Below are 20,842 nucleotides of genomic sequence, written 5' to 3' on the forward strand. Positions count from 1 at the left end.
AATTCCACTATCCCTCCTCCTCTTCTCCATCAACCCAAGTTTCCTCCTTTACATTCCCAAGGCATTTGAGTTGTACCTCTCTGTTATTATTTTCTCTTTTGAAGCTGAAGCCCAGCTATTGAAAGTGGTACCGTTTACAAGATGTCTGATGCATCGTAGGTGCTCAAACTGGTATCTCTTGCTGTTATTATTACTAATGTCTTATCTCCTATATCAAACTGATGTCTTTAATGAGGGGCTCCGTGATTCATCTTTGTGATCCACACCTGGTTTGGCCTAGAACACTGCTCATAATTAATACTGTGGCCGTGTAATGAGGGGACGGCAAGTAAAGGACATTTCAAATGAGGAGTACTGTAATGGTGGAATGTGAGACATTCCCAGAATCGGGGTGGGAGCCAGAATCTTGCACAGAAATCCTTTGCCCCGCCCGCACTGAAAACAGGTGGCTTCTGGCTTGTTTTTAGATTCAAGAGGACGCAGGTGGCGCACCTCCCGGCTGTATTGCGATTAGTCAGGTGCATCCGTCACTTCACTCCTTTCGCTCCACTTGATCCGGAAAGGGAGAAGGGAATGGTACCCGCGCGGCAATCTGGGATAGCTGCTCACGCGCAGCTTCCGGCTCCGTGTCTCGGGAATTATTTGACTCCACCACTTCGAACCTGCAGAAGTCGCTGATCGGCTGCGCTGCGCACGCGCAGAGGCCCACTCGGCTTGGGGAGTTATTTGACGCCGCCGCCTCTGGCAGTCGGAAGTTGCCAGAGCAGAGCCCAGCCTGCCGGCCCGACCGGCCTTCGTCGTCCCCGGGCGCCCTCCGACACTTGCTGACTGGCGGACTGACCGACCGCCTGAGGACGGACGGACGGCCGGGGCGGCGAAAGCGCCCGCCCCATGGCGCGGGTCGCGTGAGGCGGAAGGCCGAGTGCGGCCAGCGGCGGCGGCGCCCGCCCCAGCGATGCGGGCCCCGCTCGTCGCCTCAGGTAACCGGGGGGGCCGGCCCCGCCACGGCCGGATCCTTCCCTCATGTCTCCTCCCGGCGGTACTAGGACTGCCGAGGCTTGTTTCTCGGCCCTGGGTGCTCCAGGGGCCCCGCCTTCGGAAGCGCAACCCCCCATTTTCTCGGGGACCCGCAGGGGGCGGAGGGAGCTTGGCTCTGGAGTTGGGGGCTTCTGTCGGGTCTGTGCAAACCTGGTCGAACCCGAGGGAGCAGCCTAGGCCGGGCGTAGCTCTCGCCGGGCCGCCCGGGGGGAGGGGGGCGGGCCTGGAGCGGAGCGAGAAAACTCCTGCGAAGAATTTTGGTCCAGCAGAAAGGTTGGCGAGTTGCTGCCGCCCTGTGGGGACGATGCTGCCCATTGCACAGTGGCGCTCCGATGAGGAAGAGTCAGTGAGGAGACTAAACAGCTAACACTTATTAAGCGCTCACTCTGTATGCCAGGCATTGTGCCAGGCCCTTACGTTCGCTACATCCAACTTCACAGCAACCCTCTGAGATAGGATTATTGTCCCCACTTTACGAATAAGACATTGGAGGCCCCGAATGGTTAAGTGATTTACTTGCCCAAGGTCACATAGCTGGTAATTTGAACCGAGGCAGTTAGACTCCGCAGTCCAAATTCTTAACAATTAGGTCAGTGGCTCCCCAACTTTGCTGCACACTGGAGTCACCTGGGAAACTTTTATCCCGATGCCCAGGTCGTATAGCAGACCAATGAAATCAGAATGTCTAGCCGATGGAGGCTAGACAGCAGTATTTTTTTTTTTTTTTAAAGATTCCCATGCGATTCAAGTGTGCAGCAATGTTTAGGAACCACTGCACTGGGTAATTCTGCATCTCAAAAGACCTGGTTGCTGTTGCTCCAGCTTAACTGCAGGAGAATCACCTGGGAGCTTGCTAAAAATGCAGGTTCCACCTAAGGAGATCTTTTCATTAGGCCCACCCATGTATCTTGTGAAGGACTGTTGGGGGTGGGAGTAACTTTCTCTGCAGGAATTCTGAGACAACTGGCCCTATAAAGTGTATACATGTTATGGAAAACTGTTGGTTTGTGATTTTCCCGAATATACAGTACTCATGGGTATAGTGTCTGGGGTTTCTTTGCAAATGCTGTTTCTGTACTTGAATCATCCTGCATGCTTTCTCCCTTCCCTTTCATACACATACCTATCCTTTTCTTCCCTTCTCTGGCTGCATAACTTCCGACATTCCCTTCAAGATGCCTCTGTCCTTCACCCCCACCCACCTTGGGTCTTTCCTAGCTGCTCTTTAGCACTATCATATTGGGACTTATTGGTTATTTTTCTGCATTCTATCCCTTCTACTAGATTATGAGCAGCTTGAGAGCAGGGACCATGTCTTATTCATCTCTGTGTTGACATACAGACTCACAGTTATTACTGACTGGAATATTTGAGTAGGTGGGCTTCATGCTGCAAACAATTTTGTTCTCTATTTCCATTTTTATCAAAGGTCTTTAGCAGTTCTTAGCCTATAGTGTTTTGTTCTGTTTGTCAGAAATAGTCTAGTTAGGTCCATTAATTTATTTATCCATCCAGCAGTTGAACAAGCTACGGAGTTCTTACCACTGGCAAGGCACTGTGTAGAACTAACCATGTGCAGTCAGCATTGCTTGAGTTTTAGTGTCTAATCTTATCACAGTATGCATTCTTTTAGTGCTTTGTCCTGTTTGTTTGCTAGCACTGCTCTTTGATTATTACTTAAAATAATACAGAAAAGAGGCTGACTGAATTATACATATGAAAAACCCAGTACCCAGTGCACTCGAGTCGATTATACAAAGGAGGACCTTGTAATCACTGTTGTGGCTAGTGTGCTGCGTGAGAGAGTTATGTTTAAAGTGCTGTTCAATAGTGTGGAGTCTTGATTGCCCTTATGGCTCTGTATATGTTCTCTGTCTTGTCTTAGTTATCTAGTGCTGCCATAACAGAAATATCACAAGTGGGTGTCTTTAACAAAGAAATTAATTTTCTTACAGCTTAAGAGGCTAGAAGTCCGAATTCAGGGTGCCGGCTCTAGGGGAAGGCTTTCTCTCTTTTAGCCCTGGAGGAAGGTCCTTGTCTCTTTTGAGCTTCTGCTCCTGGGTAATTTTCATGTGGCTTGGCATCTCTCTTTCCCCATCTTTGCTTGCCCACTTGCTTGTTTAATCGCCAAAGAGATTGACTCAAGACACACCCTACACTAATCCCGTCTTATTAACATAATAAAGACAACCAGTTCCCAAATGGAATTATAACCATAGGCATATAGAGGTTAGGAATTACAACACATATTTTTGGGGGACACAATTCCATCCCTAACACACCTTCATTGTCCAAAAAGCATTTAGTTGTCATCCACTGAGTGCTGTTGCCCTGTTGGCACTTCGTAAATACTAGCAGATGGAATTGCTATTGATGAGAGTTCATGTATTCACCAAGAGAGATGGCGTAAAAAGTACTTAATGAAGATTAAAACGTGATGTCAGGGAATTGATAGACTTAGTATGTACTTATTTGCAGAATGTCTGAATTGCCATGCCCAAAATATTTACAAGTTTTGAAGGAACGTGGGCCAATAATTCAGACTGTATTTGTTCTTGGGTGGGCTTAAAACTATGTAAGGTTTGTAAAAGGGTGTGTGTTTGTGTGTATATGTGTATCAAGGTCATTATGAAGAGGTTTTTGGACAATAAAGATTTTTCTATAGCAGTTAAATATGATGAGTATGTGGACCGAATAAAATACACATTTCATATAATGAATTCCTTACAGTGTAAGGGTTGGTATAGAAAGAATTTTTTGGTTCAGTTTTGTACTGTTTTGCTCAATTTTTAGGCTGAGGCTACTGTAGAAACTGATGGAACAATGCATGTTAAATTTAGATACTCAAGGAACTTGCCCCTGTTTCTCTGATGAGATACGGACAGAGTATCCACTTCTGGCCTGGGCACATGGAAGAAACTCAATCTGTAAAAGTGAGATATAAAAGTCTCCAGTCGACCCCCAAAGTAAAGGTGAAAATAACACATGCTCAGTTAAAGACCAGAAGTGACTCTCATTATGATACCTGGATACCTAGAAATGGATCCTGGTCAATTTGAGGTTACCCATCAGTGTTAGCAAGTGTGTTCCTGTGCATGTGTGTGCAAAGGCCTTTTAGACAGGGTACATGATTTCCTTTGGTGCAAGATGAAGAAAGTGGGTGATTTGCCTAAGACTACATAGTTAGCTTCTAGCACATCCAGGACTAGAAAGGAGGCATCCTTCCGCAGGATGCAGTGTCCCCATCCTCTACCCACCTCATGCGAGAGGATGTCATGTTTTTTGGTTTGTGTGCATATATTGGGGATGAGGGGAAGTGGACAAACATGGTAGTCTGTTATGTTTGACATAGTCAATTAAATACGTAGTGAGTGCTTGGTATGTAACATGTGTTTTGTTATGTAAATTGGGGATATGAAGATAAATAAGACACAGCTTCTGCCCTTAAGGGGTCCATATTCTAGTCGGGGTTGTAATAAAAGTACAAGCTCTAAGGCAGCTCTGTCCAGTAGAATTATCTGCAATGATAGAACTGTTTTGTATCTGCTGTCCGATACGGTAGCCACTAGCACACGTGGCTCTTGAGCAGTTGAAATGTGACTAGTGTAACTGAGGAACTGAACTTTTCATTTTAATTGTAGTAGTAACCTGTGGCTATGGCTACCGTATTGGACAGAGAAGATCTAAAGGTGTAAAAAATGAGAACTGTGGCTGAACTGGTGGGGGGCAGGTAGGATATTTAAATTTTCTTTGAGTAGGCTAGCAAAAATCACCTGTTTCCGCCTTTGGGGGAGGAAAGCAGGCAGAACTTGTCTTTTCTTTACTGTAATTCAGGTGTTTGATAGGATCCCTAACAGCTAGGATCAAAATACATTCCTTTTTTGCCAAACTTGATATTTGTCTTGTGAGGTCAGTGGGATTACAAGAGAAATATGAACTGTGGTCCTTTTGCCTTTATTAGTCATAAACTTACATGGATGACCTTGAGTGCACCTGTGTGCCTTAAAATCCAGCATGGTTCATTTATTTATTCAGTGTTTTGGTACCTTGTACCTTATTTTTCCTAAGAGAAACAGGTATGTTTTGTAATGTGTACCTTTCATTTGTACATCTCAAAGTATGTTGACTTATGTTGCTTTATTTAATTCTTCTCCCAACTCACTTTAGATAAGGCACTGCAGGTATTCTCTCTGTTTTACAGATGAGGAAACTATGACATAGAAATGTCAAGTGACTTGTCCGAGGTCACATTTTGAAGTATGGAGTCAGGAGAAAAGGAAAGAGCATTGAACTTCGAGGCAAGAGGTAGAGTTTCTTGTCCCAGCTCTGCTGTTACCTGATGTGATTTTGAGCATAGCCTTACTTCGTTTCCTTACCTGGAAAATGTGGCTAGTGACATCTGTCTTATTTAACCTTCTAGGCTTATTAATGGAACAAAATGAGTTAATACGTGAAAGCTCTTTGAAAATGATCAAGTATACGAAGGTATATTGTTATCAAATAAGATCTCCAGTGATTTTCTGTTGCATTTTGCACCTTCATAAATCATCACGTCAGTTATATTGAATATTACTGTACTGTGGTGCCAGAATTGATTTGTTCTTCTCACTGTAAAACCTTCTTTTGGGCGGCCATTGTATCCTGTTTCTCTCTGTATACCTAAATCGTAGGACAGTGCCAGATACATAGTGTTTAATGTTTGTTGAATGAAATAACCAATGTCTAGTTTTACTTTATGAAGTTTATAAAGATTGTTGTCTTTAATTAGACTTTCACCTCCTTGGGAACAGGAATGATGTTTTATTCTCTGTTGTATTCCCTGTGCTTGGTGCATAGAAGGCATGTAATATATGTTGGTTGAATCAATTGATGTAATTAAGTGTCAGGATGTGGTCATAGGACTGTAGCATCCACCACTGTATTGATCATCTCGGTAATTTGTCATTTAGACTAAACGCGCATGTTACTTTGCGATGATGCCTTTACAAGCCAAAAGCTGTCAGCCAGTACCCAATCTCCTGATAATAGGATCCCCTGGTGAGGATACCTAGAAAGTGGGTACATGTAGAGTTGGGAGAAAAGTCAGGGATCTGTAGGGGAGTGCTGTCCTCCTTTTCTTCCTTCCACCAAACTTACTTCTTAAGCATCAGAAGAGAAAAAAAAAAAAAACCCTGTTGCTGTCAAGTCGATTGCGGCTCATAGTGACCCTATAGGACAGAGTAGAACTGCCCCATAGAGTTTCCAAGGAGTGCCTGGTGGATTTGAACTGCTGATCTTCAGGTTAGCCCCTGTAGAACTTAACCACTATGACACCAGGGTTTCCTAAGCATTGAAGGCTTTTCTGCTAACAGATTGAGAGCATACAGAGTGTCGTAGGAGAGGAGACACATAGGATCCTTAGCATAGCAACCAAAGCCCTTAATCGTTTGACTTCAGTTATATGTCTTCATCTCTTACTGTAGTTTCCACTCCTCCCCCCATACAATATATTAGCCCTACTGGAGGTTGCTGTTCTACTGCCCCTTCAGCCTGTCTGAGACACTTCATCAAATTACTTTATCAGAAATTTAGTTCTTGTTGTATCTTTCCTGTGCTAGTTAAACTTTCTCTCATTACCTGCCCTCAGTTTTACTGAAAATTACAAACCTCCCATCCTTGCATTCAAAGGCCTTAAATTGGTCACTGCTTATCTTTGAAGACTTACCACCTTCTACATATAGCCTTCTCTCCTGCCACTCTGGGTTTCTAGTTTCTAGTGCTGTTAAGCACCTGAAGGAAGTGCCCTTCTTATGTATTTTTATTTTCTTCCTCTTGCTCTTATTTACTCAGTTTTATTGTCTTTGTCAAAATTCTCACCTTCCTTCCTGCCCAAGTGATATGCTCTGTACTCTATAATTATAAAGTCTTCCCTGATCTTACCCTATTGTTTTACGCCTCAGACCATCTTTCAGACAAAAGTAACCTTTCCCCTCTGAACTTCCACAGCATCTTGCCTGTAGCTCTTTTATGCCATTTAGCACTTTAACATTCTACCTTAAATTATAGTTATTTATGTACAAGTCTCACATACCCAATTAAACAATAAACTCATTGAAAACAGGAACTAAGTCCCGTTGATCTGTCTTCTTCATGGGCTTAATACCATGCATCGTACATAGTAGATGCATCATAACTCTTGAATAAGTCAGCTTGGTAGTTCCTGCCAGTGTCTGAATATTCATATGTATAGTCAGAAAGGTAACATACACTTATCAATTCTGCGACACAAAGATTTATTAATAAAAACTTATTATATCACGTTGTAATAACAGTTCTACCACTCAGTTAAAACTGCTTGCATTTTTCTGTGATCCTTTAATCTTTAGCCACCAATATGTTTCCCTAGTTGTAATCATGACTTGTGTTCTTTCCAGTTAGTTTATTAATTGCTTACTGTGCTACGGTATGCCCCAACTTCATATATATATTGATTCTCTGTTCACCAGAACACTGAAGTAGGCACTCTTATGCCCATTTTACGGGTGAGGATGCTCAGGCACAGAGGTAAAGTAACTTTTGCAAGGTTACATAGCTTGCAGGTGGTGAAGCTGGGATTTGAATCTAGGAAGTCTAGTTCCAGAGCCCTGCCTCTTAGATACTCTCATACATATTATGCTTTTGTGTAATCTCAGTGTTTAATGGCTGCGTGATAGTAAAAAAAAGCGTGATAGTACACGGAGTTAATTTGCCCGAATTACTGAAGCCATTCCATTATTGATGGACAGTTCCAAATCATGCCCACTTATGGGACAGTTCTACTCTGTCCTATAGGGTCGCTATGAATCGGGATCGACTCAACAGCACTGGGTTTGGGGTTTTTCCCCGTCTTATGTGCAATACTACAGTGAACATTTTGTACGTTTTTCTATTGAATTGTTTTATAAGGATAAATTAAGTGGTATTTTTGGGTCAAGTCACCTGATGTTACTGTGTCTCCTGCAATGTATTGGCACAACATTCATGCTGTCCTTGGGTGACTAGGTAGAGAAATGCCATGTCAGCCTGAAGTGCCGTACACGTATGCCAATTTATGGATACAGTGGAGCTACAGACAAGGCAAATGGGATGGTAGGCAATCAAGGCACAGCAGTGGAAGCATGGTGCTATACTGAGTGGTTGATGGAGATAAGGACATTCTGGCCCAGGAGGGTCTAGGCTGTGCAGCAGTTCTGGCTTCTGAAAGCAGTGACGTTTTCTGAGATCTCTGCATTTGTTAGGTTGACTAGCCTAAGGGCAACAACAAGAGGAGGTTCGTATTTGTGTATTTAAGAGTAGGCTGGCCACTGACAAAACTGGAACTAACCCCACCTGTTACATCACACTCTGCCCTCACCCTTTTTTTCCCCAACAGCAACAAAAATGAAACAAAATGAAGTTGTAGGACTTGGTGGTCTAGATGGTTAAGAGCTCGGCTGCTAAACAAAAAGGTCGGCAGTTCAAATCAACCAGCCCATCTAGGATACCCAGTGGGGGCAGTTCTACTCTGTCCTGTAGGGTTGCTGTGAGTTGGAACCAACTCAGGGCACCTAACAACAACAACAGCTGGGTTATAATCCGCTCCCCTCCACACCCCCCCCACACCCCAACACACACAGTAGAGGTGAGTGATGTGACTTCCCAGGGCAGCAGGAGCTCGTCTGTAGTTTATGCGTCACTCCCCTCCTCCACAAGGATCTTGCTAGTTCAGTTACCAAAGCCAGCCTATGCATTTATCTTTCATCAGAGGCGTAAATTGGCCCACAGATGGGTTCTTTTTAGCTCACATTTGTGGAGTTTTTTTTTTTTTTAAACTTAAATTAATTGCCAACATTTAAAGACTAAAGAGACTTCACTGAAATATCCAAAATTTCTCCTTTTGTTGAAAAATCAGATTACTTAGCAATACTGGGTCTAAATTTCTTCAAGGTCATAGCTAGAGCTGAGTAGTGGCTGCACCCTTTAAACAGAGCCTATATTCTATAGTTTGCCACAGTTCTGACCCTGCCTGCTTCACTGCTTGTTGTGTGTTTGGTTCCTAGACCAAGTGGTTCTCCTTTCTCCATTTTCAAATAGCGAGTACTTGGTAATGACCACCTTATTATTCTGAAATGAAATTTGTTGTTGTTAGGTGCCACTGAGTTGGTTCTGACTCATAGCGACCCTATGAACATACCTCTCGACTTATAAGTAGACACAAACATTTGGCTGTTTCATTATATCCTCTAGTATAGTTGTGCCTGAACACTTTTTATTGGAAGGATAGTAATTTGTTCTTCATTAGATGTAGTTAGAACATTTCATTAATTTTTTTTTTAATTCTGTGTATTGTCAAGTTATATAATGTATTAGAAATGAGATTAATGTATAATATAGGCTAACAATACACAGTTTAAAATCAATGAAACACCCTAACCATATCCACTAATACTAGTCAACAGCAGTGGGTATGGTTTTTTTTTTTTTTTTCAGAAATGAAATTAATATGTCACCCAACAATACACAGAATTAAAAAAAAAAAAAATGAAACGCCCTAACCATATCAAGATGGCATAGTGGTTAAGAGTTCGGCTGCTAACCAAAAGGGCAGCAGTTCAAATTCACCAGGTGCTCCTTGGAAACCCTATGGGACAGTTCTACTCTGTCCTTAGGGTCGCTATGACTCAGAACCGACTTGACAGCAATGGGTTTGGTTTGGTTTAACCATATCAAATGAAAAATATAAATTACTATCCTCCCAATAAAAAGTGCTTGGGCACAACTATACTAGAGAATGTAATGACACCTTTGTGTCTACTTATAAATTGAGAAGTAAGACAATATATGATAGTTTTTATATTTGACATTTTGAAATAAGGGCTAAATAAGTATGTGATAGTGTTCCTGATAGCAATGTATTAGCATTCGCAGCTCAGATATCACAAGTGGTGTGCCCATTGGTGATGTCATTGTGAACGATTCTTGCATTGATAAAATTATAAACAAAATGAAGTGTAGTCCATTTTCAGTTTACATGATAATTGCATCACTGGAAAATTCAATGTACTTAAAGTAGCACAAAATATTTTGTATTTTCATGTAAGTTAGATTTGGATTTCTAGGCTTAGACAGTTAAACCTAGACTTCTAGCTTGGACAGTTAGATTTCTAGGCTCAGACAGTTAACAACAGAATGATTTTTTGGCAGACATCCCAAAGTCATGTGAAGTGTAGCATAGTTGTTCCATTGTGCAGGACTGTCTCTTGCATTGCAGGATGTCTGAAATTCCTGACCCTGCCTAAATACCAATAGCCCGCCCCAATCAGTGTGTTACCAAACACAAACTTAATGTTTCCAAAATGTCCCCTAGGAGGCAGTTCTTTTCTATTGAAAATCATTGCCCTAGGCACTTGATTGTGTCAACTTGGCCTTAAATACTAATCAGAGTTGAATTTTTATTACTTGTTTTGCTAGTTCAGTAGGTACAAAATAATACCTCACTTGCTTTCTTTTGTGTTTCTTTGACATCTTTGTACTTCCAATGTTTTTCTCTTTATTGTCTTATTTAATGTTGCTTGTAATTATAATGTACTTCTTTATCTTAATGTTTTTTGTTTCTTTGTTAAAATGTAGCATGGTTTGTTTTAAGTGTAGCATGTACACTTTGTTAAAATTTAGCATGTTTTTTCTATTACATATATTTTAATATTTTAGTTCAACTTTTTTGTTGTATCCTTTCTATGCCTTTTTGCATTTTTTTAAAGTATTTTCTTATGTTTAATCCAATGACAAAAGTTTTTAAGAATGATTTAAGAGTTATTAAACCTTTTTTGATTGGTCTTTCATAGTATATATAAATTTTTTTTTTTTTTGGCCTCTTTTTTTTTTTAATTTTTGTTGTGCTTTAAGTGAAAGTTTACAAATCAAGTCAGTCTCTCATACAAAAATTTATGTACACCTTGCATTTTACTTCTAATTGCTCGCCGCCTAAGGAGATAGCACACTTCTTCCTTCCACTTTCTCTTTTCGTGTCCATTCAGCCAGCTTCTGACCCCCTCTGCCCTGTCATCTCCCCTCCAGACAGGAGATCCCAACATACTTGATCCAAGAAGCTCATTCTTTACCAGTATCATTTTCTGTCCCATTGTCTAGTCCAATCCCTGTCTGAAGAGTTAGCTTTGGAAATGGTTCGTGTCTTGGGCTAACAGAAGGTCTGGGGACCATGACCACCAGGGTGCTTCTAGTCACAGTCAGGCATTTCAATCTGTTCTTTTTATGAGAATCTGGGGTCTGCATCCCACTGCTCTCCTGCTCCCTCAGGGGTTCTCTGTTGTGTTCCCTGTCAGGGTAGTCATCGGTTGTAGCCAGGCACCATCTAGTTCTTCTGGTCTCAGGCTGATGTAGTCTCTGGTTTATGTGGCCCTTTCTGTCCCTTGGGCGCGTAATTACTTTGGGTCTTGATGTTCTTCATTCTCCTTTACTCCAGGTGGGTTGAGACCAATTGATGCATCTAAGATGACTGCTTGTTAGTGTTTAAGACCCCAGACGCCACTCTCCAAAGTGGGATGCAGAATGTTTTCGTAACAGATTTTATTATACCAGTTGACTTAGATGTCCCCTGAAACCATGGTCCCCAAACCCCTGCCCCTGCTACGCTGCCATTCAAAGCATTCAGTTTATTCAGGAAACTTCTTTGCTTTTGGTTTAGTCCAGTTGTGCTGACCTCTCCTGTACTGTGTACTGTGTGTTGTCTTTCCCTTCACCTAAAATAGTTCTTATCTACTATGTAATAAGTAAATACCCCTCTCCCTCCCGCCCTCTGTCCCCCATCTCGTAACCATCAAAGAATATTTTTTTCTCTGTTTAAACTATTTCTCGAGTTCTTATAATAGTGATCTTATACGATATTTGTCCTTTTGCAGCTGACTAATTTCACTCAGCATAATGCCTTCCAGATTCCTCCATGTTATGAAATGTTTCACAGATTGATCACTGTTCTTTATCAATGCATAGTATTCCATTGTGTGAATATGCCATAATTTCTTTATCCACTCATCCATTGATGGGCACCTGGTTGCTTCTGTCTTTTTGCTGTTGTAAACAGTGCTGCAGTGAACATGGGTGTGCATATATCTGTTCGTGTAAAGGCTCTTATTTCTCTAGGAGCCTCTCTCCAAGGAGTGGGATTGCTGGAGTGTATGGTAGTTCTATTTCTAGCTTTTTAAGGATGTGTCAAGTCGATTTCCAAAGTGGTAGTACCATTTTACATTCCCACCAGGAGCGTGTAAGTGTTCCAGTCTCTCCACAACCTCTCCAACATTTATTATTTTGTGTTTTTTGGATTAATGCCAGCCTTGTTGGAGTGAGATGGTATCTCATTGTAGTTTCTGCTGAGTGTCTGTTTTTTTCTTTTATTTTATCTTGATGTGTAGAATAGTTTGTCTCCTTTGTGGTTGCCTTAATATTTACCCGTATTTTTCTAAATTTAAACCTAGCTTTTATTTCTTTATATCGCCTTGTGTTCCTCTCCATATGAAAGATCTATGACTACATTTTGTAGTCCTCTTTATTGTTTTAATGTTGTCTTCTTTTACATAATAACATCGCTGTTTCCCTGTTTTGAGCGTTTTTTTATCTTGATTTATTTTTGTGATTTCTCTGTCTGGGTTGACATCCGATTGCTCTGTCCAGTGTTCTAGTATTGGGTTGATACCTGATATTATTGATTTTCTAACTAAAGAACTCCCTTAGTATTTTTTCTAGGTTTAGTTTGATTTTTATGAATTCCCTAAGCCTCTGTTTATCTGGAAATGTCCTGATTTCACCTTCATATTTGAAAGACAGTTTTCTTGGATATATGATTCTTGGCTGGCAGTTTTTTCCCTTCAATTCTTTATGTGAGTCATCCGATCGCCTTCTTGCCTGCATGGTTTCTGCCAAGTAGTCCGAGCTTATTCTTATTGACTCTCCTTTGTAGGTTACTTTTCATTTATCCCTAGCTGCTCTTAAAATTCTGTGTTTGGTTTTGGCAAGTTTGATTGTAATATGACTTGGTGACGTTCTTTTAAAATCTACCTTATATGGATTTCGATGAGCATCTTGAATAGATATCTTCTCATCTTTCACGATATCGGGGAAGTTTTCTGCCAACAAATCTCCAACAGTTCTCTCTGTATTTTCTCTTATCCCTCCCTGTTCTAGTACTCCAGTCACTTGTAGGTTATGTCTCTTGATAGAGTCCCACATGATTCTTATGGTTTCTTTTTTTTTTTAATTCTTTTATCTGATTTTCCCTCAAATATATTGGTGCCAAGTGCTTTATCTTCAAGTTCACCAATTCTGCCTTCTACTTGCTCAATTCTGCTCCTCTGACTTTCTGTTGAGTTGTGTAATTCTGTAATTTTATTGCTAATCTTCTGAATTTCTGATTGCTGTCTGTCGTGGAGCCGCTTCTGTCCTGAGCTCCCCAGGTTAGTGGAGCTGGCAAATTATCTTTTCCCCAAATTGCAGATTTATTCCTTCTCCAAGGTCGGGAGGATGGCTCTAGGCTCTGGACAAAGGCCCATCTCAGGCCCAGGGAAATCAACAGCCACTGCAGTCGGCTTGGAGGCCGGGGGGGGGGGGGGGGAGCGGGGCATGGTAAAGTATATGCAAGTACTTAGCTTTTGCTGAGAGCGCCCTTCTCTGGTTCCGGAGGTGTGAGTAGGCTTGTGTGGCTGGCTGCTTCTGTCTGAGGAAACTGCTTCTGAAGGCTATTTTCAGCCCACTGCAGCCGCTCCTGGGATTGGTGCCTACGGGCTCCCAGTGATTCAGGTCCAGTAACTCCTCTCTACTTCTGAACTGTGTCTTCCTCCCCATGCCACTCAGTTCATTTTCTAACTTTGCCTTTGGTGTTCAGGGCTCCTAGTTTGTCATAAATATACTCGTTTTGCTTGTTTTTTCGGGTCTTTGTTGTAAGAGGGCTCACAGGAAGCGTCTGCCTATTCCGCCATCTTGGCTCTGCCCTTCTTTCATAGTATATTTTTAAAGAATTATATTCCAGTCTTCAGAATTGGGAGGGGTGGTAACTGTTTCTTAAAAATGTAGGTTCGCAGACCCCACCCCAGACCTACAGAATTGAGATTTCTGGGGATGGGGTTTAGGGGTTTAGGAATCTGCATTTTCAGTCAGAGCTCTTAGATGATTCTTATGTGTACAATGGAGTTTGAGAGCTAGCTTGTCTTGTTTTTGCCTTCGTAAAAAAAATTTTTTTACTCCAATAATATATTGTTGGAAATGGATGCTTTTCTTTTTATTTCTTTAATATTTGGAAACCATCCAACTACATTTTGCTAATGTTGTGTGCTCTTGAGTCTGTTTTGACTCATAGATGATTCCATGTGACACTAGAGCTGCCACATAGCATTTCCTAGGCTGTAAATCTTTACATGGAGCAGATCACCAGGTCTTTATTTCCACGGAGCTGCTGGTGGGTTCAAACTGCTGACCTTTTGCTTAGCAGCCGAGTGCTTAACCACTTTGCTACCAGGGCTCCTTGTTTTGCTAATAAAACCCAAAAAACCAAACCCAGTGCCATCGAGTCAATTCCGACTCATAGCAACCCTATAGGACAGAGTAGAACTGCCCCATAGAGTTTCCAGGGAGCGCCTGGCGGATTCAAACTGCTGACCCTTTGGTTAGCAGCCACAGCACTTAACCACTACGCCACTGGGGTTTCTGTTTTGCTAATAGCTAGCCTAAAACAAATGGACACTTCTGTTTTTATTTGTATGTGACATATGACATTTTGGACATATGTCCGTGGGATAAAGGGAACACCTTCTGACTTCCACATTGGTGAACGTTGACATTCTGAAACATTTATGTAGTACACGCTATTAGTGAGTATTCAAAGATTCAGGAGGTTAGGTTCCCACTCAAAAAAGACTGATACTCTCATGGGGCACACAGCTAACAAATAATCTAATGTGAAGTTTGATATGAACAACCTGTGACAGGCACTTAGTGCTGGGGAGAAGGGGTGGTTTGAAGAGTCAAGAAAAGTCTCACCAGGGAGACTTGAGCTGGGCCTTGAGGGATGAGTACTTCATAATGTGAATCAAGGAGGGGCGGGGATGGCATTTCAGTCAGTAGGAGGAACATGAGCAGTGACATAGGATGGAAGAACTTACTGGGTTTGAGCGATCAGCAGTAGTTCTTCGCGGTCATAGTGTGGGGTATGCCTAGAATAGTGGAAATAGAAGATGAGGCCAGAAAGGTGATGTGAGCAATTTCATTTAGAATCCTAGCAGAGTTCTGTTTTTTTTGATTAGGTGGAAGTGGAGGGGGTTTTCTTTCCATGTTATCAAAATATGTTATAAAGCCACTGAAACGAAATAATTGGTATAATCCACCAAAAAACAATGCATTATATATCCTATTTATCGTAAATCATTAACAACAAAAGCATTAATCATTAAATGTTTTCCATGACCCACGGTTTGCAAAACACTGATAGAAGAGGTAAGGGAAAAGTCTTCTGGCCAAAACTCAAAACACAGAAGCTATAAATAAAGATAAACATTTGGCTAGAAGAATGAAATTTCACTTTACACCCATCAAATTGGCAAATAAATAATGCCTATTTATTCCTGGCAGCAGGAGAGGATGAGAGGGAAGGGTTCTCATTCATTCCTAATGTGAATGGGAATTACAGTTTTTTTTTGGGGGGGGGGGTTGGGGAAGCAATCTGACAAAACCTATTAACATTAAAAATACATATGCCCTTTGAGCCAAAAATTTCACTTTTGAGAACTTATTCCATAGAAATGAAAGGGCCACTGTTTAAGGATATATGAACGAGGATGCTTATTGCATCGTTTTCTTGTGACAAAAAATAGAAAATGAAGTAAATGCCCATCATTAGGAGATGGTTCAATAAATTACGCTACATACATGCAATGGGATGTTACATGTCCATTAAAAAGAGTTCATTGTATCAATTGTATTGCAAGGATATTCATGAGGTATTGTTGAATGGGAAAAATTAAGATATAGAAAAGTGTGTGTCATATCTCATTGTTATGAAACATAATCCCAGCTATGCATGTGTATTAATTATTTTAATGTAATTGAGTTAAGGTGGAGCAAAATACAGGAGGAGACATTAGATTGTTAACTTGGATTATCTATCCAGGGAAGTGAATTAATCTGGACTGAGAATAAAGCTAAATAAAGAATGAAAAGTGTGAAAAACTATACTTATGTAAGAGAGTATGTATAGTTTGTACTTATATATACTGTTAGTATGCTATCTGTGATGTGTGTGTGTATGTTAATAAAAAAGGCCAAGAAAAAATGTGTGAGAAGTTGTCTTCTGATGAAGATGACTCCCTCTCAGAGCTTTCTCTTTTTCCCACTTCCATGTTTGGAAGTGCTTTTTTCAGGGGGACACCAGGACCTCCTTGGGGGAATTCCTTATAAATCCTGAGGAAACTGAGTCACCTTTTAATAGTTAGTCGCATCTACCCTTCCTTCGAATTCTAGCTACCTTGTTGGATCCTGCCCTTTTCCCTGTGCTTTGGCTTACTGCTGATACATCCCGCCGAGGTTCCCATTTCCCTCTTAGTCCAGAAGAGGAGGAGACCAGAAGATTCCCTTTCAGTGGCCTGAGCCCAGAATACTTTGAAGGTTGAATAGGATCAAGATAGGATGGAGGGTAGAGGGGAGAAGGGAGGAAAGGATTTCCTCTGGAAGGAAAGAAGAAAGAAAATTAGTTTGGCTGACTTTCATGCTAAGGAGTTTGATCTTCATTCAGTAGGCCCGTGATTCTCAAATGCCATCTGCTCTCAAAAAACACTGGTGTTTGGTGAGCTAGAAAAAAGGTGTTCTAGGATAATATTAAACAATGCTAGTCTCTTTCCAGTTTGAAGAAAAATTAACTTAAAGGATAGAACTTTCTTCATATTAAGATGAATTGTACCCATGTACTCTGCTTAAACTTTGCTGGCTGGGCTAACAGATTTCAGAACCAATGAACAACTAGAAAATGGAAGTTAACAAAATTGAATTGGAAGGGGTGAACCATTCTTGATTCTCTCCAAGGGTATGGTTTTTGCGGTTGTAATAATTACATTGCATTCCTGCAGATATGTTTGCTGCAGCTAAAATTCTCCGTTTGTATGGCAGACTTAGATACTTTATGGAAAATGTATAGCATAGAGAGAGGTAGTACATGCCATGGTTAAGAGCATGGTTGGACCATGGAACCCAGCAGATCTGGGTTCAAAACCCAGCTCTATCCTGTTATAGTGTTGGAACCTCAGGTAAGAAGCAAACCTCTCTATTCCCCAGTTTCTTCATATGTGGAATAGGGATAACATTACTTAATACTGAGGGTTGTTTTGAAGACTGTGAATGGGTAGCATGTAGTAAATGCTTAGTAAGTGGTAGCTCTTAACGTGTTTTCTAAAGAACTGACATTCGTGTGTTCCACTACTGGAAGTTGGAGCGCCACTGCATGTAATAGGTACTCACACTGTTGGCTGAGAAATCTGAGCACTACGAGTATCCTAAATCTGATCATTTTATTCCCCTGTACAGTGGCCATCTGCCCCAGCTCTGCTCCAGGGCCTCCGAGGATTCTTTTGGGGAGGTGCTCGGACACCTCCTTCCCAGGGGCCTGCCTTCCTACTAATCTTATCATGAGGCTATTTTGGGACATTCCCAAAACATTTAGATATGTTTGCTCCTCAGTCTTCAAGTATGTTTGAAGATTTCTTTATCTTGCCACGTAAGAGTGAAAATAAGTTTTACTTATTTTTATTAATTTATAGCGGTATATTTTGACATATAATTGTTTTGTCTTTTCAGGTGCCATTTGGATAGTATTTTAGTGGCACAATGTACTCTGAGTGGAGGTCACTGCATTTGGTGATTCAGAATGATCAGGGCCACACCAGTGTGCTGCACAGCTATCCCGAGAGCGTTGGACGAGAGGTGGCAAACGCAGTGGTCCGTCCTCTTGGGCAGGCCTTAGGGACCCCGTCAGCAGCTGGTAGTGAGTGTTTGTTAAAAACTGACAAAGAAGTAAGTGTTTCTTCATTTAATTTTGTTATATGAAAATACAAATTTGTTACTGAAGAGTTTATTTAACGTTGACTTCCTCTTGTGCATATTTTGCTGATTGCAATGTGATGCCTCATTTTTTTGCCTCATTTTGCTTGAAGGTTGGGGCTCAGAGTTTGTGGGGATAATAAGGACTAGGTTGTACCATTTTGCTGGTGGGACTTCCCCTACCCAGGCTCAGTTCTCTGCCCGAGAGCTCACATGTTGGGCCCTTTGCCCTAAGGGTGCGCTCTAGGCTCAGTGTTCTGATTCCCATTCAGAAGTATGTTTGGGAGGTCCTCATTCTTACCCCTGAATGGCCCCTGATTGAAGGCCTATCTTGTGTCACGTTTTCAGACTACACATAATGTGCTGAGCTGGAGATCTCTCGTGTACCCATCACTGCCTGTTCTTACCTAGCTTCCAGGTTTAAGAGTGCAGCAAAGCAGACAAACCCTTCTGGTTGAGGCCAGGTGATTTGAATTGAGGTTGTGTCTGCTGCCCTCCAGACGAGGGGTTCTTGGAGTGACTTGGTAGAGCTGGTCCTTTGCTCTTGGGTTCAGGGAACTGAGCTGCAGTTAAGTTGCCAGTGGGAAGTCGTGGATGGACAGGCCCTGAGAAAGAGTATAGGAGCTTGCTAGCAAGAGGGCTGGCTAAGAGACAGGATTAGAATTTTGTCCCGTGTGCTTGAGGAAACTCCTGCAGCCCTCAGGCTTCAGATTTACCAAAACTTGTACTCTATTTTTCAGATCCTAGTTTTTTTTTTTTTTAAGTTTTTGGTTTCTCATGAAGGAGAGATTAGATGTAGATGTAAGACTAAAGTTTGGCTCTCTAGAGGCAGTTTATTTATCTTCCCTAGACCGTGGATTGCTGAAGGGCGAAGCCCCGTCATCCTGAGGAGCATTTTTCTCTCTTCAGAGTACCTTAGCTGAGACTTACCCCTGCGACCAGCATGGTTCTGGCACACTTTCCTCTAGGTATATCTGTAGTCCCTTGCCTTTTTCTCCTAGAAAGAGAGGCACCTGAGCAGATAGAGGTGCTCTGGCATATCCCGTGTTTATTCTCCTTTCTGACCCTCAAAAGGATATGAGAGAACAATCCTTGAGTCCAGTATCCTCTGGAATTACACAGTTAAACTATTGTGTGCTTGTATCAGTGAACATCTCTTTTGTCTTTTAAAAATCTGATAACTAGGAACCTGCAGCTTCTTTTAAAAGTTCTGCCCCCCCGCCCCAGTTTGTCATAGCTTCCCCATGTTATTATAGTCTTTTTTTTCTTTTAACATTTATTGCTATTAAACCGTGTATTTTTCTACTCTTAGCCTTTGCAGTTGTTTTTGAGCATGAAAAATTTGATACATGTATTTTATCTTGCTAGATTCAACTTTGATTTTAAGTTGTTGAAGTCTTTTTGAATCCTGATTTACTATCCAACAAGTTAGTCATCCTTTTTAGCTTTGTGGTATCTACAAATGGTCAGCATATAATCTGTTTTTCTTTTCTTTTTTCCTAAGTCAGAATCTTGGCATGGCCTTTGGCATGCCACTGGGTACCTTCGTCTAAAATATCTTGATGCATTAATCCACTGTTATTTCTCTCATATGGTTTTTCAGCGAGTTATAAATCCAGTCATTCTACCACCGTTTGTGCCATATGTCTCCACCTTGTCCACAAGGACACCCTGCATCTGACCAAATTTCTTCTTGCTAAAGCCCAGTTCCCTCTTTGCAAGGGAAGGCTGTTAATGGCATAGTGAGGAATAGCTTCAAATTTATAGTTGGAAGACCATGGTTCAAGTTTTTAGCTCCACTGTTTATAAACTAGTGATTTGAGACAAATTACTTAATCTGCTAAGTTTTTTTTTTTTTTTTAATCTATAAAGTAAGGGTAGCACCCCTTCTCACACAGGGTTATTGTGATGGTTAGATAATTGTCATAAAAATGCTTCATAAACTGCAAACATAATATAATTATCAGCTGTCCCGATACTCAAACCTGTTGCCGTGGAGTCGGTTCCAACTCGTAGTGATTGTGTAGGACAGAGTAGAACTGCCCTATAGGGTTTCCAAGGAGCGGCTGGTAGATTTGAACTGCTGACCTTTTGGTTAGCAGCTGCGCTCTTAACCAGTACATCACCAGGGCTGTGTCCTGACATTAACGCTATTAATAACGGAAGGAAGCTCTTCTGGCATGACTTGTTCCTTTTGAGCATGTTGGTTCTCAGTGATTCTCTTTTATAAGTGCTCACTGATTTTCTGCTTAGTAATTTGTCCCAGAGTTTTATCTGGAATATACTTTAATTCTTTACTGCAAATTTGGGGTATTTCCCCTTCCTCACAGCATCTTACCTATTCTTCGTGACTGCAGGCTGTGATTCGGCAGTCCCTTCAGGCAAATTCCCTTAGCCCCTAGGATGTGGTTCACACTGGTCAGAAGGCGGGAACCCATCTCATACAGCTAAGCGCCCTGTTAAGATCTTACCCAGCTTTAGTTCCCTCTCATCTGTGTTTCTTCCTTCCTTTCCATTCTAAATACTGTTTTCCTCGGCAGAGACAAAAGAAGAGTTGAACAGTTCAGCTCCCTCCCTATCATTTGTTAACATTGCATAATCTGGAGATGGGATGTGTTTGAATTTATGTATATGATTTCCTAGTGACACACATGTGTATGCAGATTAAGTGGGGGATAAGTCTAAAATTTTAAAAAGTTAAAATTTTCCATTTCTG

At 41.4% G+C, this 20,842-nt stretch overlaps 1 protein-coding gene across 5 annotated transcripts in view; it reads left to right on the forward strand.

Moving 5' to 3' along the window:
* Positions 1-782: 782 nt before the first annotated feature.
* Positions 783-20,842, forward strand: part of RALGAPB (Ral GTPase activating protein non-catalytic subunit beta) — a 94,683-nt gene continuing 74,623 nt past the window's right edge. For 2 of the 5 annotated variants that reach the window (XR_010319280.1, XM_064276077.1), the window contains exons 1-2: positions 783-980; positions 17,884-18,099. Coding sequence is in view for 4 of the 5 variants with exons in the window: in XM_064276077.1 (XP_064132147.1) it covers positions 17,914-18,099 (186 nt within the window). In the remaining variant the exon portion in view is untranslated. Of the gene's footprint in view, positions 981-5,239; positions 5,344-17,883; positions 18,100-20,842 lie in introns of all 5 variants that reach the window. The other 3 variants (XM_010591675.3, XM_003411712.4, XM_064276076.1) reach the window with 3 other exon arrangements.

The sequence above is a fragment of the Loxodonta africana genome, chromosome 24, assembly GCF_030014295.1.
Source record: "Loxodonta africana isolate mLoxAfr1 chromosome 24, mLoxAfr1.hap2, whole genome shotgun sequence".
Lineage (NCBI taxonomy): Eukaryota > Metazoa > Chordata > Mammalia > Proboscidea > Elephantidae > Loxodonta > Loxodonta africana.